The 17,727-nt window shown below is 42.3% G+C and overlaps 1 protein-coding gene across 1 annotated transcript; it reads right to left on the bottom strand.

Moving 5' to 3' along the window:
- Positions 1–4,823: 4,823 nt before the first annotated feature.
- LOC105555049 (olfactory receptor 2D2-like) lies at positions 4,824–5,762 on the bottom strand. Its single transcript, XM_012001764.1, has one exon. The coding sequence runs from the start codon at positions 5,760–5,762 to the stop codon at positions 4,824–4,826; it is 939 nt and encodes a 312-aa protein (XP_011857154.1).
- Positions 5,763–17,727: the final 11,965 nt, after the last annotated feature.

Below are 17,727 nucleotides of genomic sequence, written 5' to 3'. Positions count from 1 at the left end.
CTCTTTTTTCTCTATACTTCTCTTCTCACTTCATTTCATTCATTTGATCTTCAATCGCTGATACTCTTTCTTCCAGTTGATCAAGTCAGTTACTGAAGCTTGTGCATTTGTCATGTAGTTCTCGTGTTATGGTTTTCATCTCTATCAGTTCTTTTGAGGTCTTCTCTGCATTGATTATTCTAGTTATCCATTCATCCATTCTTTTTTTCAAGGTTTTTAGTTTCTTTGTGCTGGTTACGTAGTTCTTCCTTTGGCTCTGAAAAGTTTGATCGACTGAAGCCTTCTTCTCTCAACTTGTCAAAGTCATTCTCCATCCCGCTTTGTTCCGTTGCTGGTGATGAGCTGCGTTCCTTTGGAGGGGGAGATGCACTCTGATTTTTTGAATTTCTACTTTTCTGCACTGCTTTTTGCCCATCTTTGTGGTTTTATCTGCCTTTGGTCTTTGATGATGGTGATGTACTGATGGGGTTTTGGTGTGGGTGTCCTTTCTGTTTGTTAGTTTTCCTTCTAACAGTCAGGACCCTCAGCTGTAGATCTGTTGGAGTTTGCTTGAGGTCCACTCCAGACCCTGTTTGCCTGGGTATCAGCAGCGGAGGCTGCAGAAGATAGAATATTGCTGAACAGCGAGTGTTGCTGTCTGACTCTTGCTCTGGAAGCTTCGTCTCAGGGGTGTACCCTGCTGTGTGAGGTGTGAGGGGTTGGTCTGCACCTAGTGGGGGATATCTCCCAGTTAGGCTACTCAGGGGTCAGGGACCCACTTGAGCAGGCAGTCTGTCTGTTCTCAGATCTCAACCTCCATGCTGGGAGATCCACTGCTCTCTTCAAAGCTGTCAGACAGGGGCATTTACCTCTGCTGAAGTTTCTGCTGCTTTTTGTTTAGCTATGGCCTGTCCCCAGAGGAGGTGTCTACAGAGGCAGGCCAGCCTCCTTCGAGCTTCCCAGGCAGCTTTGTTTACCTACTTAAGCCTCAACAATGGCAGGCGCCCCTCCCCTAGCCTTGCTGCTGCCTTGCAATTAGATCTCAGACTGCTGTGCTAGCAATGAGGGAGGCTCCATGGTCATGGGACCCCCGGGCCAGGTGTGGGATATAATCTCCTGATGTGCCGTTTGCTAAGACCCTTGGTAAAGCACAGTATTAGGGTGGGAGTTACCTGATTTTCCAGGTGTTGTGTGTCTCAATTTCCTTTGGCTAGGAAAAGGAATTCCCTTCCCCCTTGCGCTTCCCAGGTGAGGTGATGCCTCCCCCTGCTTCAGCTCTTGCTAGTCTGGCTGCACCCACAGACCATTGCCAACTGTCTGACACACCCCAGTGAGAAGAAGCTGGTACCTCAGTTGAAAATGCAGAAATCACCCGTCTTCTGTGTCGCTCACGCTGGGAGCTGGAGGCTGGAGCTGTTACTATTTGGCCATCTTGGGTGCGCCCCCCGATGATGGCTTCTAGCTTCACTCATGTCCCTGCAAAGGACATGACCTCATTCCTTTTTATGGCTGCATAGTATTCCATGGTGTATATATACCACACTTTTTAAATCCAGTCTATCATTGATGGGCATTTGGGTTGGTTACATGATGTTGCTATTGTAAATAGTGTCGCAATAAACATATGTGTGCATGTGTCTTTATGGTGAATGATTTATATTCCTTTGGGTATATACCCAGTAATAGGATTGTTGGGTCGAATGGTATTTCTGGTTCTAGATCCTTGAGGAATCGCCATACTGTCTTCCACAATGGTTGAATTAATTTACATTCCCACCAACAATGTAAAAGCGTTCCTATTTCTCCACAGCCTCACCAGCATCTGTTGTTTCTTGACTTCTTAATAATCACCACTCTGACTGGCATGAGATGGTATCTCATTGTGGTTTTGATTTGCATTTCTCTAATGATCAGTGATGTTAGCATTTTTTCATGTTTGCTGGCCAGGTAAATGTCTTCTTCTAAGAAGTGTCTGTTCTCAGACACTTTTTTTTCTTGTAAATTTATTTAGGTTCCTTGTAAATTCTGGATATTTTTCACTTCTAATACCATGGATTTTATTTATAGTATTTTTGTCTGAACCCTTTTAAATTAATTAATTATTTTTTTACAGTAGTGTTAGGTTTACAGAAAAATTGCATGTAAAGTACAGACTTCCCAAATATTACTCCTCCTCAGGCCCCACCATCTCACACATAGTTTCCCCTATTGTTAATATATTGCTTTAGTGTGGTAAGTTTGTTATAATCGATAAAAAAATATTAATACATTATTATTAACTAAGTTTCATAGTTTGAGTAGTGTGTGTGTGTGTGTGCGCGCGCGCACGCATGGTGCAGGCAGCGATGTGTTGACTTAGTGGTCCTCTCTCCCAGTTAAAAATTTTGATGTCTGATTCCAAGGGTGAAAAGACATTTGCAACTGTTAATGGTGTGATCACAATCTGCTGTTCACTGGCTGTTTCCGCTTTTATTCACTCAACAACATGTTGTGAGCATTTACATTATTAAAGATGTTTAAAAAATATATTTTTAATGGCTACATAGTATACTATTATGTGATCATACCGTAACATATTTAAATGAGTCACTATTATAGAAGTGTTTTCAATTGGTTCCAAGTTTTCCCTATCAAAAATAACAATAAAAATCATTGTATTGGGCCAGGCACGGTGGCTCTTGCCTGTAATCCCAGCACTCTGGGAGGCTGAGGGGAGCGGATCACCTGAGGTCAGGAGTTTGAGACCAGCCTGAGCAACACGGAGAAACCCCGTCTCTACCAAAAATACAAAATTAGCCAGGCGTGGTGGTGCATGCCTGCAATCCCAGCTACTTGGGAAGGTGAGGCAGGAGAATCGCCTGAACCCGGGAGGCAGAGGTTGCGGTGAGCCAAGATTTGCCATTGCACTCCAGCCTGGGCAACAAGAGTGACACTCTGTCTCAAAAAAAAAAAATAAATAAAAATAATAATAATAATAATAATAATAATGTGTTACTTTTCCTGAGCTTCTGATATCTTTTTCCAAAAATATCCTAAAAGTGGAATTATTGGGTTGAAGGGCATAAAAATATTTAAGGTTCCTAATATATAAAGACAAATTGTCTTACAAAAAGATGATTTATACTCCCACCAGCAATCTATAAAGTTCATATTTCATTGTATTCTGGACACCTCTGTTTAAAAACTCTGACAGTTTCAAAGGTAAAAAGATGATGTTGATATTTTAATTTGCATTTCTTGATGACTGCTTTGGTGGGATTTCCCCATATGCCTATTAATGATTTGGATTTTTTAAAACAAACTCTTCACATCTATTGTCAATTTTCTGAGGTGCTTCTATTTTTCTTACCAACTTGGAAGAGCCCTTTTTATGTTGATGATGTTAACCATATGACCGTAAGTATGTTGCAATTTTATGCCCTGTTTTGTCACCTGCATTTTAGTTTTGCTTTATTATATAGGCAACACTGAGGCTCCTAGGCATGCAGGTAGGGTAATACTTCTTTTTTTTGAGACGGAGTCTCGCTCTGTTGCCCAGGCTGGAGTGCAGTGGTACAATCTTGGCTCACTGCAAGCTCTGTCTCCCAGGTTCAAGCCATTCTCCTGCCTCAGCCTCCCAAGTAGCTGGGACCACAGGCGCCCACCACCATGCCCGGCTAATTTTTTTTGTATTTGTAGTGGAGACGGGGTTTCACCATGTTAGCCAGGATGGTCTCGATCTCCTGACCTCGTGATCCGTCCGCCTCAGCCTCCCCAAAGTGCTGAGATTACAGGCGTGGGCCACCACGCCCAGCCAGGGTAATACTTTTAAGAATACTAGAAACCTGCACCCTTGGCATGGACCCTGGCTTCTCATGGGGTTTGTAAAGATTCAATGAGGAATAAGCAGAGTTTGGAGGGAAGGGCCTTCCAAGCTAGGGAGAATGGAGCTAAAACTTCCTATTGAGTTTTTACCTCTCTCCAGACTTTGCATCTGGTGGTAACACTATGCCCACTCTCCTACCTCTAATTTTCCTCATCCTTACATGGACAGGATTCCTTTTCCTTGATATCACCCAAAAAAGGCTCTAGTTTTCCAGAAGATACTTTATTAAAAATAAGAGAAAAAGGAAAATCAAGAGGGATAAATTGTTTTCCAAAAGCACAGAAGTAAAACACTGTTACAAAACATCCCTTAGCCCAAGGTGATTTCAGTCAACCTCAGATGCTGTAACAGGCATAGTTTGTAAGTGGGTAGATAAAGGTTCATTTCCTCCTTCTCAAGTCTCCTTCTCACCCTAAGATTATCTGCTTTTCAGTTTTTGAGTTTCTCTTTCTCCCATTTTTCCCTCTTTTTCCCTTACTGTCTAGGGCTCCACTCACTTCCACAACCCCAGAGGATCATGGTTGATCACTGGTTGATTATTCATTCCTAAGTAGTAAATTTTAAAAATTAAAACTAACATTTGTTGAAAGGTTACTACATGCCAGCCTCTGTAGTAAGCACATTTTACATATTATTTCATGAATTCATTACAACTTCCCTATAAAAAAGAATTACAGACCTCAGAATAGTTAAATGATTTGCGGAAATTCATGTTACCTATTAATTGGTGAAACTGAGTCTGTCATCCTGGTCTGTCTGGCACAAAAGTCCAGGCTCTTAACCACTGCACTTTATTTTCACAGATATCTCTGTCTTGAACATCATCATAGTTATTGCAAATGTCCAAACACCTTGCTCATCTTTCACTTGGGCAAGGGTGAAGAGTCCAGCTCTACTAGGTCTCATGGGAGAGTCCCTGGGGAATTGGTGACTGCAAGTCCTGCTTTGTTTAGCTTCTAAGATCTTTAGCTTTAAAGTCTTACTCTGGGGCCCTGCTCCATCCCATCCATTTGAAAAAAGCTTTTTTCACATCTTTGTTCCTTAGACTGTAGATGACAGGATTGAGGAAGGATGTAGCAATGTTATAGAAAAGGGCCATTTTCTTTCCACTGTTTGATAAGGAGCCAGAGCCAGGACCCATATACATGATGATACATGGAATGGCAAACATGGTGACCACAGTAATGTGGGAAGCACAGGTGGAAAAAGCTTTGATTCGCCCCTGGGCTGAGCGGATCTTCATGATGGTGGCAAAGATGTTGGCATAGACTATGACAACCAGGGAGAGCGGGACCACAATGACATTGAAGCCTATAATGAAGTCCACCAGGTCATTGAGGGATGTGTCTGCACAGGCCAGCTTCAGAACTGCAGGAACCTCGCAAAAGTAGTGGTCAATCTCATTAGGCCCACAATAGGGCAGGCGCATAGCAAAGAAAGTATAGCACATGCCACCCAGCACACCATAGGCTGCACAGATACCCACCATGAGGAGACACACCCAGCGGCTCATGATGACCTTGTACCTGAGAGGGTGGCAGATGGCCAAGTACCTGTCCACGGACATGATGGAGAAAAGCCATGACTCAATGACCCCAAAGAGGAGGAAGATGTACATCTGGGCCACACATCTAGCAAAAGAGATGGCCCTCTTCTTGCTGAGAATGTGCACCAGCATCTGGGGCACGGTGGTGGTGGTATAGCACACGTCCAGCAGGGAGAGGACACTGATGAAAAAGTACATGGGTGTGTGCAGGTGTAAGTCCTGGTAAATGAGGGTGATGAGGAGGCTGTTGCTCATGAGAATCAGCAGGTAAAAGATGAAGAAGGAGGTGAAGAGCAGAGGACTGGTCCTGGGATTGGAGGTGAAGCCCACTAGAATGAATTCTGTCACGGTGGACTGGTTGAGCTCCTGCATCGTGATCTGCCTGTTTAAAGAGTTTTTAGGATATATCTTTGATTGAGTGTCTGCGCCAAGGGTGTGTAAGGAATTTTCATATTCATTGTTTCATTTACATTTCTTAACAGTATCAGGAAGCTTTGGATTGGCAGGTGGAGGTGCCAAGAGCTCTGTTCCAATTGGGGTTTGAGTGATGTTGGGATTTGGTTCAGGATTTGGTGGAGGGTCATACTGATTAAAGGGGTGAGAGCCAGGTCAGGGCAGCATAGAGGCAGTGTTCTATTATGGCCTATAGGCATCTGTTTTTTCTTTCCTGACACAGCCTTGTTCTCTCTGTACTGTACTCACCCCATATTCTGTTCTTTTGGGACTTCAGAGGTTCCTAAGCCTTGTGTGAATTAAGATTAGAATAAGAGTTGGGGCTACTATATTCATCATTTGCTATCAGTGTTAGCATTAGGGCTAAGGATAATCTTGGGCATTATAGTCAATGCTATGCAGGCAAAATATTAGAGTTGATATTTAAGATTTAGCTTTTTTGGTGAGTGAACTTAAACGTTGTTCGTTAATTATGCCATTCATTCAAGAATTTTAACTAAAATGATCATTATAACATTATCTCCTCAAATGAGAAGGTTGTTTTTCTAAAATATAGGGGGCAGGATATTTTGTAGTTAAAGAAAGATCTTGGATACATTGAGGATAGTCCTGTAAACAATGTTCAGAATTACCAAAATAAAAATAATAATCCCAGTATACCATACAAGGAGGACAAAATCTTAAATTAAAAATGCATGAATTGTGCAATTAATGTTCACTTGTCATGCATTCTTAATTAGAAATACTTCAAAGACTCTCTCCTTCACACTGCTGATGTGGTACCAATAAGCTGGTTTTGCTTTGTTGGAGACAATGAATGTATTGAGAATTTAAAATTTTCCCCATGTCTGGGTTTACCTTTCAATATTCATTGTTTTTCTGGTTTTATGGCTCAGAAAAATTTATGTTTTGCTCCTAATATATTCAAAATTCTAGGCATGATGGGAAACTATGCAAAAGTAAATCCACAAAGTCTAGAGTTCTGTGAAAGGGCAATTGATTGGGAAGAGTTGGCAATGCATGACTAAGCACATGTACTCCACTGGGGTGGAATATCTTAGCTACCTCCTTACGCATTTCTGACATGCACGCTCTTTGGACTCTGGCTTCACAGTTTCCTCTCAACTTGTGAGAACTTGATAATGCAATTCGAAAGCTTATGAGAGAATAATGGGGTGACGATAGCCAAGGAAATGAATTAAAATTTAACTGGGCATCTGCATTTTATCTGATAACTCTAAATGCAGACAGCCTTCCAAAGGTTTAAACATATAAATAAAACCACAAAATAAAAATGTAGTATGAACAAGAACTAGACAGATAGATCAATGGGACAGAATAGAGAACTCAGAAGTAGACCTGACCCTAGGATGAAGATGCTATTGTAAGTCAGAGGGGCAAAGAAGAGTTATTCAACAAATGTTGCTCAGACAATTAATTAATGATTTGGGTTATGATTTCACATAGTGTATCAAGACAAATTCTAAATATGTTAAAGAGTTTAAAAAAAAAAACCTATCAAACAACAGAGGAGAAACTGTAGGTGAATGTTTATTTTACGGTGATTCACAGACCTCTCAAGCATAACCAAAGATTTCCTAGCCTTTCAGTCTCATGGTGATAACTCTTGTCTCTATAATATGCAAATTTGAAGCAATATAGGCCCTCGACTGATCTGCTCTAAGAAGTCCAATGTTTTCTGCGCTATTTGTAAGGGTTCCTTCTGGTCACTTTGCTCTAAAAATCCCTGCTGTGAGGAAATGCTCTAATAGATTATTAAGTTTAAAAAGCAGGATAGGAAACCATATATAACCCAATCCTAATACTATAAAGATTTACATGCATAGAAAAAAAATTGGAAAGGAATATATCAAAATTTTAACAATGGTCATTTCTGGAGGATTAGGTTTATAGATGATATTTGTTTGTTAAAATTCACAAGACTTTCTAAATTTTTCCACAATAAGCATGAGTTACTTGTAATAAAGAGTAAAGAACAGCCAGGAGGTGTGCCTGGCTGAGGGGACTCGGTCCTCTAGACTCGCCACTCCCTGAGAACAGACCTGAAAATGCACAATGGGACGGGTGGGCATTGGGGTGCGGGGCCTGGAGTCTTAACAATTTCAGAGTCACATATTTTCAACCTTTTTAAAGCCCTGGAACTTTTTTGTCAAAGGCAAACTTCTGCAGGAGCAGAAAAACCCACCTACTCACCCTCACCCAGAAAAACATGGTTCTCTGGAACTCCTCTTATGAGTTAAAGACTTAATTTGATAACCATTAATGCAATCCTTTCTTTTTACCAGAGCCCAGAGAGGGGAAGCAATTGGCTTAAGGTTGCCCAGCCTGAGAGTGTCTGAGCAGGGAGACTGACCTCCAGCCCAGGGTCTGCAGTGCCAAGTGCTGCTCCCAGATGAGCCAAGAGCCTGGACATGGAGCTAGGGACAGAGGAGTCCGATGCTGCAAATCACATCAGCTCCTGAGTTGTGAGGTCCTTAAGCAAGGATAATGAGAGGCCACCCAGGTCTTACCTCCAGCTTGTGCCTGCAGACTGAGGGCAGAGGAAGCAGAGAAGATGTGGATGACAGGTCTCTGGCCCCCAGGACTCCTTGCCCTTTGGTGGGTTTGCACCGTCCTCCAGAGCAAAGCCTAGAAACGGGTTTCTACTCTCACTTTCCTTGCTGTGTGTCTTAGGGCCAGTTGCTTGGCCTCTCTGAGCTTCCGGTTCTGACTCTGTCTCAGCTAGGTTTGATGATGACATGTTGGCGATGAGAAAACAGAAACAGATTGTGTATGCAAGGTGCTGGTAGTGGGTAAGCCTCTAGCTCCTGGTTGGCCAGGGCTGGCATGGGTTGGGGTTGCCAGCCTTGGTCCATTACTAGGGTGTAATGGAAATCAGAGAAAGATGGCTCTTTTTTTTTCTTACTTTGGATCATTATATTTCTCTCCCCCTGTTATATCTCTTCTCCAGCAGCACTGACTAGGAGATAAAAGACTAAAGGCAGCTGGTTTTGAATTCTCACTTTTGCTATTTACTGGCCATGACTCTGAGCAAGTTAGTCATTCCTTATCTGCAAAAAGAGGAGACTGGTTGCAATAATACCTGATTCTGTCAGGCTCTGAAGATATATGTTTTCTCTTCCCTTCCCCGTTTGACAGCCCTTTTCCCCCACCCCCTCCACCCTCCACAACACACACACACACACACCATGCCCCAGTATCAGCACCGACCTGTGAAGTCAAGAGTGGACAGAGAAGAAACAAGTAAAACCAGAAAGAAAAAACAAAAGGCAGAAAATGGCTGATATGATTGATGGAAAAAAGATGGAGAGGTCTCTGCAGGAAGAGACACATGAGTCAGAGAGAGGCACAGAGAACCAGATCCCGAGGGCGCAGACAGGAGAGAGAGAAGGAGATGCTGAAAACACAACTGAGGAACAGGAAGAGAAGTACCTGGGAGCCCAGGATGGGCAGACGGTGGGAGAATGTTCATTCTAAGAATCCTAGAAGAGGGGAAAAGACCAAGGAAGCAGGCATAGAGACACTGAGACCTCCTGGGAGGCTGTCGGGGGAACCAAACCAGACAAGGAAGCAAGAGGAGAGGAGGCCAGGAGCCAGGAGGCAGGGAAGCATGTCTGTGATGCTGAGATGCAGGTGTGAGGCCTATGAGAGGGACACAGGAGCAAGGCGGAGCTGTAAAAAGGGCAGGCAGGGCTGGGCGTGGTGGTTCACACCTGTAATCCCAGCACTTTGGGAGGCCGAGGTGGGTGGATCACGAAGTCAAGAGATAGAGACTATCCTGGCCAACATGGTGAAACTCCATCTCTACTAAAATACAAAAAATTAGCTGGGCGTGGTGGTGTGTGCCTGTAGTCCCAGCTACTTGGGAGGCTAAGGCAGGAGAATCGCTTGAACCTGGGAGGTGGGGGTTGCAATGATCCAAGATCATGCCACTTCACTGCAGCCTGGTGACAGAATGAGACTGTCTCAAAAAAAAAAAAAAAAAAGGCAGGTGGACCAGCAAAGAGCCCAGCGGAGAGAGGCCGGAGTGATCAGACGTGGGGCAGTGGGGAGAGGCAGGGCCAGTCCAGTCTCCCAAGGAGGGAGAGCTGGAAGAGGAGCCCAAGAGCAGGCAGAGCAGGCAGATGGCAGGCTGGACTGGTGGGAGCTGGGCAGAGAGGGGGAAACCAAGACATGACAGTGGGGGAGGCTCCAGCAGGAGACCCAGAGCAATGCTGCAAGGGGAAAAGCCTTGTGGACAAGAGAGGATAAGGGGAAGAGGAGAGATCAGGGATGGCTAGAGAGAGACAGCGCTGATGGTAAATCCAGAGATTGAGAGACAGCAAAATACAGAGAGGTCGAGGAAGAAAGAAAGGCAAAAGGAATGAGCTGAAGACCTAGCGGAAGAACCTCAGAGCCGGAGACACAGGAAGAGGAGGGAGAGATGGGACAAGACTTTGGAGACAGAGACACACAGAGACAGCTGATAGAAACAGAGGCAGAAAGAGACAGATGGAGAGATGGAAAGCAAAGGAAAGAGAGACAGACAAATAATAATAGGCCCAGAGAAAGATAAAGAAATAGGAGGACACACAGAAAGGAAGAGAAGTAGACACAGGCAGCCAGGTACACACTCACATGGATGTGGGAAAGAGATGGAGGCAGAGAAGCAGGCGGCTGCTGGTGAGTGGGAACAGCAGACCAGGCTGGGCTGCTTCTCAGAGCTCCCACTGGCAATGTTGGGGGCGTGGGGGCACCAGTAGGCTTACTTACTTCCCAGAATGCCAGGGGACACTGCTGTCCTGAGCTTATAACCTTGCAGGGAAGGGGGTGGGTCTGAGTCCCCTCAGACTCAGAGGGCACTCCCAAGTGGCAGTTGGCCCCAGGGCCCTTGCCAGGACTGTTCCTGCAGCAGCCTCGGCTCACTCCCCAGGGACACCCAGGCCATGCCCTCCCCCAGAGCCCAGGTCAGGTTGGGGAGCGTGAGGCTCAGCTGGGGCAGAGGCTCAGAGAGGGCCCCAGGGCAGATCTTTCCTCAGCCGCTCCTCCTTTCCCAGGGGAAAAAAATGAGACTTCCTGGCAGGTCTTGAGTGATGAACCTCAAGAAATTGTCCTCTACCCCCGCCAGGTGGCATCCCCGGGGCTGTTCGATCCATTAGGCACTGAAGACAAAGTGTCCAGAGTCCTTGAGCTTCCATAGTCTACAGACATGTTGGAGACCTGAAAAAGATGATAGGCTCAAAAATAGGACCTCTGCAAAATAAAAATTAGTAAATGTTTAAATGACTATTAACTATAATATTTTATCAGTCAACTACAGCTCAAACTCTCCCGGTTAAGTAGTTTGTGATATGTTAATTATATTCGGTGTGGATGAGCTTGAGGCCTGGTTGGGGGGTTGAAGACTGATACAAGTGACCTATAGGACTGGGGAAGGGCACACCCATGCCCTCCCTGAGCTGACTTGTGCCCCGCTCTCCAGCCTCCCTTCCTACAGTTCTTTGACTCCACGCAGCCAGAACCACTTTTAGATGCTCTGCCTCATGCTGCTTCCTCAGCCCAGGACGCCCTGCACAGCATGCAGCCTGGAAAACATTTATGTATGCCTCAAAACCCTCACCTAATCCTGATCGCAGCACCTCCATGCTCCCTAATCTGTGAAGCCTTCCCTCGATAACCTGGTTATGCCGTCCTCTGCAGTCAGCTGCTCTCATGCCCTGCACAACTCCTCCCTGGCACTCCATGCTGACCTACCAGCTTTTCCTTCATGACAACCCCCTACAATTGCTCGTCCCTTTCCCCTCTGTTTGTGCCATGGTTTCACCAACCGATAGATTGCTCTGTAAACACTCATAGCTGCCAATGGTGTATCAGACATTTCTGGTCACTGGAGACAAAAGTTGAATAAGACTTGGTCCCTGGATCTGCCCATGATGAGCTTGAGGACTGACTAGGGGAATGAAGACGGGTGCAAGTGTCCTACAGGACTGGATAAGGGCACACACAAGATTCTGCAGTGACACAGAGAACAGTCCCACTGATGCTTCTTCGCTGAGAGTTCTGGGAAGAGGGATTATTTGAGCTGGGTTTTGAAAGATGAATAGAAGTTTGATAGATGAAGACAGAGAAAGGCAATCCTTGTACAGGGAACAGAGTATGCAAAGAAGCAGAGGAAGGAAAGAAGATGGCCCTGAATTTCCCCCTTCATGCTGTATGAGGACAGTGATAGTGTCATTTATGTCATGTTTATAGTGTGCAGCACAGGGAAAGCATCAATCAATATTGAGGGAATAAATGAACAAATGGTGCATTTGAAGGATGTGAAGCAAGTCCAATGTGAACAGAGCTTGAGAGAAGTTATACCTGGGGCATAGCATCCCAGAGAGGATAGGATTCAAGAACAGGTAGGGAATTCTAGGCTTGGCTAGGTCAGGGACTCTCAGCTGAAATCTCCAGTCCCTGAAAGCTCCCTCCAGCTGTGCAGTGGCCCCATGGTAGACTGGCTGCTGGCTCATATCCACAGCCCATTCCCAGCCTTGCAATTTGCTCCCTAAGGATCACACTCTTCCAAATCCCATAAAGGTGGCAAACATAACTCCCTAGCTATAGACCACATAAATGATTTGATGAAGGACTTTTTTCTGATCAGCAAATTCATTCATATGGAAAAACAGCTGCTTCGACTCATTTCTGGAAGAAGGCAGAGCATGAAAGAACAAATAAAAATATGAGTTTATGAAAGCATAAAAATTAAATTCATTCTAATGTACATGTAACAAAATACCTTACTTTTATGTAAAAGAATACAATTACCCAAATCAGTGCTGCCCTAGAAAATCCAGGAAAGGTGGGTTTTTTTGTTGTTGTTTGTTTTAATTTTTTTTGCATTAACAATTAACATTATTTAATTAACGGTGAGATTGATATGTAAAATAGAGTTTTAAGGCAATTTCAATATTAAATTGAGCCTTGAAGATAAACATCCACATTTCTCCTTCATGTACCTTTTTTTTTTTTTTTTTTTGAGATGGAGTCTTGCTCTGTTGGCCAGGCTGGAGTGCAATGACGTGATCTTGGCTCACTGCAACCTCCTCCTCCTGGGTACGTGAAATTCTCTTGCCTCAGCCTCCCAAGTAGCTGGGATTACAGCTGTGTGCCAGCACACCCAGCTAATTTTTGTTTTTTTGTGGTTTTTTTTTGCTTTTATTATGACTTTTAAAAAATTATATGTTAAGTTCTGGGATACATGTGCAGAACGTGCCGGTTTTTTACATAGGTATACATGCACCATGGAGGTTTGCTGCACCCATCAACCCGTCATCTACATTAGGTGTTTCTCCTAATACTATCCCTCCCTTAGCCCCCACCCCCTGACAGGCCCCGGTGTGTGATGTTCCCCTCCCTGTGTCCATGTGTTCTCATCGTTCAACTTCCACTTATGAGTGAGAACATGCGGTATTTGGTTTTCTGTTCCTGTGTTAGTTTGCTGAGAATTATGGTTTCCAGCTTCATCTATGTCCCTGCAAAGGACATGAACTCATCCTTTTTTATGGCTGCATAGTACTCCATGGTATATATGTGCCACATTTTCAGGCATCTGTTGTTTTCTGACTTTTTAATGATTGCCATTCTAACAAGGGTAGTAAAGGTTGCAGTTACTTTCCATCTAAGCTGCCCAGAGAGCAGTGCTTCTGTATCTTACCAGAATAATTTTCTGTGTGGTATGTTGTCTTGCTCATGTCTTTGAACATTAAAAACAAACCAACATGGAACAAAGGTTCACTGTTAAAGAGCTAAGGTAATTTATAATCATGTTGCTTTCTTCTATGCCCATTTTGAAACATTTTATTGACACTTTGATTAGAATAGGTCACCAAGTACTAATTCTCAGGTACCTTTGAGCCTATCATATGCACATGATAAAATGTTGATTTTTACCTTTCCAAGATCAGATCTTAAACTTAGAAAAATGAAATAATCTCAGGGTATCCTTTTACCAAAAACTACCAGAGTGTCCCTGGAAAATCATAAAGATTTATTCTTTCACATTATAAAAATAGGGATGGCAGAAATAATTAGGTCTGATTGATGTGTTCCATATTTCTTATTTAGTTCAACACTATTATAAGAACTATAATGATCGTCCAATCAGAAGAAACTTCCAGCTTTCCCTACAGTGAGTTTGTACAAATAAAGCGTAATTAATGTAAATATTCCAGAAATTGTATGCTGCATGAGAGGCCCCTGGGATTTGTCTGTACCCTCACTGCCCATAATACTGTTTTTAGCCATGAAGGAAACATTGATCAAACCTTTATGAAATAATTATGCACTGTACCTCAAAAGAGAACTTCACTCCCCTCCATTCTGATATAATTGGCTGCTGTAATAAATTAACGACATCCATTCAGTTTTTGTCATTTACAGATACCATCTGTTCTCTCTGATGCTGACCTAGAGGCTTGGGTATAAGCCAGAATTTGTGTCTTCAACAAAGAACGGTAGTCTCAGAGCCTCATAGAAAGGACTTACAAGGTACTCTGAACACTGGCTCTTTCAAAAATAGATGCTTGAGTACAGGCTTCCAAGCTGGTATCTCTTAGGCAAATTTCCAGATGTGCCAAGTGGGCTGAGTCAGGATTCCCGTGACTCTTTTTTGGCCTAATACCATACAGATTCCATGATACTGACTGCTGACCCAGACTTGGCAGAACCAGAGTAAATGATGTGGAGTTGAACAAAACAATGAAGTTATTTGTTTAGATCGTCGTTGCTATTATTTTTAATGTTCTGTTTTTTGTGGATATACGAAAAACCCTCAAGCTAGCTCTAACACTAATTAAGTAGATCCTATTTTTGTAAACTAAAATGAAACATTTTAAACTTATATCTGATTCTTATGAGCCCATCAGCATTCAGAAGCTTGTTAGTCTCCATACTTTTTATAGCAACATAGTTATTAGCACATGTTCAATAGAAACTTTCTTTTTACCCCAGATATATTGGTCAAATGAATTATATGGCCAAGAATTTTTTGAGAATTATTTGAGAATTAACATATTTTAATCAGGGTTGTAGGCCAATCTACTTGTAGGCCAATCTCTACAAAGCCTTCCCAGGAAAACTGGCCTTTTATTTGGCTTGCAAGAGCCTGACCTTAGAGATGGAAAGAAAACCACTTCCTTCCTTTGAGCTAGAGCTTCAAGGTTAAAAAAAAAAAAGAAGAAAAGAAAAGAAAAGAAAGAAAGAAAGGAAAAGAAAAGGAAAAAGAGAATCATTTCTCGGCCAGTGAGAACTTTAGTGGATTTGGGGATATAGCAAATAACAGTGGATTTTCAGAGTCCAATCTGAGATTCTTCATGAAAACTTTCAGACCAGAGGTTAATTCTTTGGCTTTAGAAGTTGCTCAGTACTGCATATCTCTAGATTTGCAAAGCAAACTCATAAAAGCCTATATGGTTGACATTCTTGTTACACCTATATAAACAATAAGGCCAAACATAATGAGACCAGTCTTTCTGTGATCAAAAATAATCTTTGAAGATTAAGATCACAAGAGGGAATATTGTCAGAAAAAGAGCATCTAAGACTTGCAAAAGAACAAAAGAGATTAATTACTTAGTGCCCTCTCAGTGTAGGGCTGGGTGTTGTCTAGCAGATTCTCTGAGGATTATCTGATAGGCAGCCAAAGTGCGTGCCTTTGATTGACTGCCTAAGGACTAAGGCATTTTACAACTCTGCAGGTATAGCTGTTAAGTTATAGAATAGCTATGGAGCTCTATAATAGCATATGCAATGCAATGGAATATGCCAATAGCAATGCAAATTATTCCTACTGATCACAATGCAAATGAAGTTTGTTCAGCAGAGAATATAAATCTCTATACTTCAGATTCTTGCTTGAAACCAGTCCTAACACCTCGTTGGCTCCTTCCTGAGTTAATGAGCTCAGTAAAATCTTTGGCATTTGTTCACTTAATAATGATAAAGGAAAAGATTCATAAGTTCATCTGTGTTAAATTAAGAATTCTACTCATCAAAAATCATTATTCTATTCTATTCTATTCTCCTCTATTCTATTCTATTCTATTCTTGTCTAGTCTATCCTATTATATTCTGTTCACCATAAGTAAGTGTAAAGAATACCCTTCAGCAGTGAAAATAAATAAACATAAATAAATGTTTTAAAATAACATTGTTGGGCGACTATGGCAAGTTACAAAAGAATACATATGTATAATTCAGTTCAAAATTCATGAAAACAAATACATTGTTTAAGAACATTATGTACATTTCTTCAAAAACATCAATAAAAGCAATTTAAAAACTTAAACCCTAGAACAGACACTGGAGTATGTGGGATTTTTTTTGTTTTTTGAGACAGGGTTTCACTCTGTCCCCGAGGCTGGAATGCAGTGGTGTGATCACAGCTCACTGTAGCCTCAACCTCCCCAGGTTCAGATGATCCTCCCACCTCAGCCCTCCTAGTAATTGGGAGCATGTCACTATATCCAGCTAATTTTTCATTTTTTGTAGAGATGGGGTTTCATCATGTGGCCCAGGCTGGTTTCAAACTCCTGGGCTCAAGCAACCTGCCAGCCTCAGTCTCCCAAAGTGTTGGGATTACAGGTGTGAGCCACTGCATGTTAGTGGCTCACACCTGTAATCCGCATGTTAACACCGAATGTTAGTAGCTATCACCAGGTCTAAGATAATGGATGATTTTTATTTTCTTCTTTTTGTTCATTGCTGTTTTACAAAATTTTAAAACATAAACGTGTTTTAAAACATGTATTACTTTTGCATAAAGAAAAGCGGTAATAAACTTATAGAAGGTATTTTCAATGAATGTAATAGACAAAAAATTAATGTCCAAAATGTATAACAAACTACAAATTAAGAAAAGACAATATCTCATTCATTGAGCACTTAGTATTTGTTATTCAATACAGAAAGCGCTTTACATGTATTATATCATTTACTCCTTCTAACAACCATCTCATGTATATGCTATTTTCTTTCCATTTACAGATGAGGAAGCTGAGACTCAGAGAAGTTAGGCTACTTGCCCATCGTCACTGAGTTGATAAAGAATATTACTGTAATTGAAACCCTGCAGTCTGACTCCAGAGCCTGCTGCACTACACAATACTAACAACAAATTCATGAAAAGATGTTAAACTCTCTAGCAACCAGGGAATTGCAAATTAAACAATAAATAATGGTGCCAAGTTTCATCTATGAGATGGGTAGACACATTAGAATGTTTGAGATAGATAAACAATGTCGAGTATTGGTGAGGATGAGAGTTGTCGTTGGTATAACTACATGGAAACATCATTTGGGAGTATCTAATAAACTGGAAATTTCTTTGATTCTGCAATCTGCAAAGTCTACTTCTATGATTTAAAAAAAATATACATATGGAGAAATGCCCAAAGACATTTGTTGTAGAATTATTTAAATAGTGAAAAATTGGAAATAAACAAATATTCAACAATGGTAAATTGGATAAATGAAATAAGCTCAAATGCTTATTAAAGAGAATGAGCTACCCCTATAATTATCAAATGAGTAGATGTCAGAGCGAGTTAAAATTTTTTTCTGAGGCAGGGCGCATGGCTTACGCCTATAATCCCAGCACTTTGGGAGGCCGAGATGGGCGGATCACGACGTCAGGAGATCCAGACCAACACGGTGAAACCCCGTCTCTACCAAAAATACAAAAAATTAGCTGGGCGTGGTGGCTGGTGCCTGTAGTCCCAGCTACTCGGGAGGCTGAGGAAGGAGAATGGCGTGAACCCAGGAGGCGGGGCTTGCAGTGAGTTGAGATCTCACCACTGCACTCCAGCGTGGGAGACAGAGCAAGCCTCTGTCTCAAAAA

Source organism: Mandrillus leucophaeus, unplaced genomic scaffold, assembly GCF_000951045.1.
Source record: "Mandrillus leucophaeus isolate KB7577 unplaced genomic scaffold, Mleu.le_1.0 Scaffold67, whole genome shotgun sequence".
NCBI classification, from domain to species: domain Eukaryota; kingdom Metazoa; phylum Chordata; class Mammalia; order Primates; family Cercopithecidae; genus Mandrillus; species Mandrillus leucophaeus.
Note: the sequence above shows the minus strand (reverse complement) of the source record. Positions and strands in the feature narration are given on the sequence as shown.

Excerpts from the sequence above, each read along its gene's own strand:
- LOC105555049 (XM_012001764.1), bottom strand. The coding sequence starts at position 5,762 with ATGCAGGAGCTCAACCAGTCCACCGTGACAGAATTCATTCTAGTGGGC.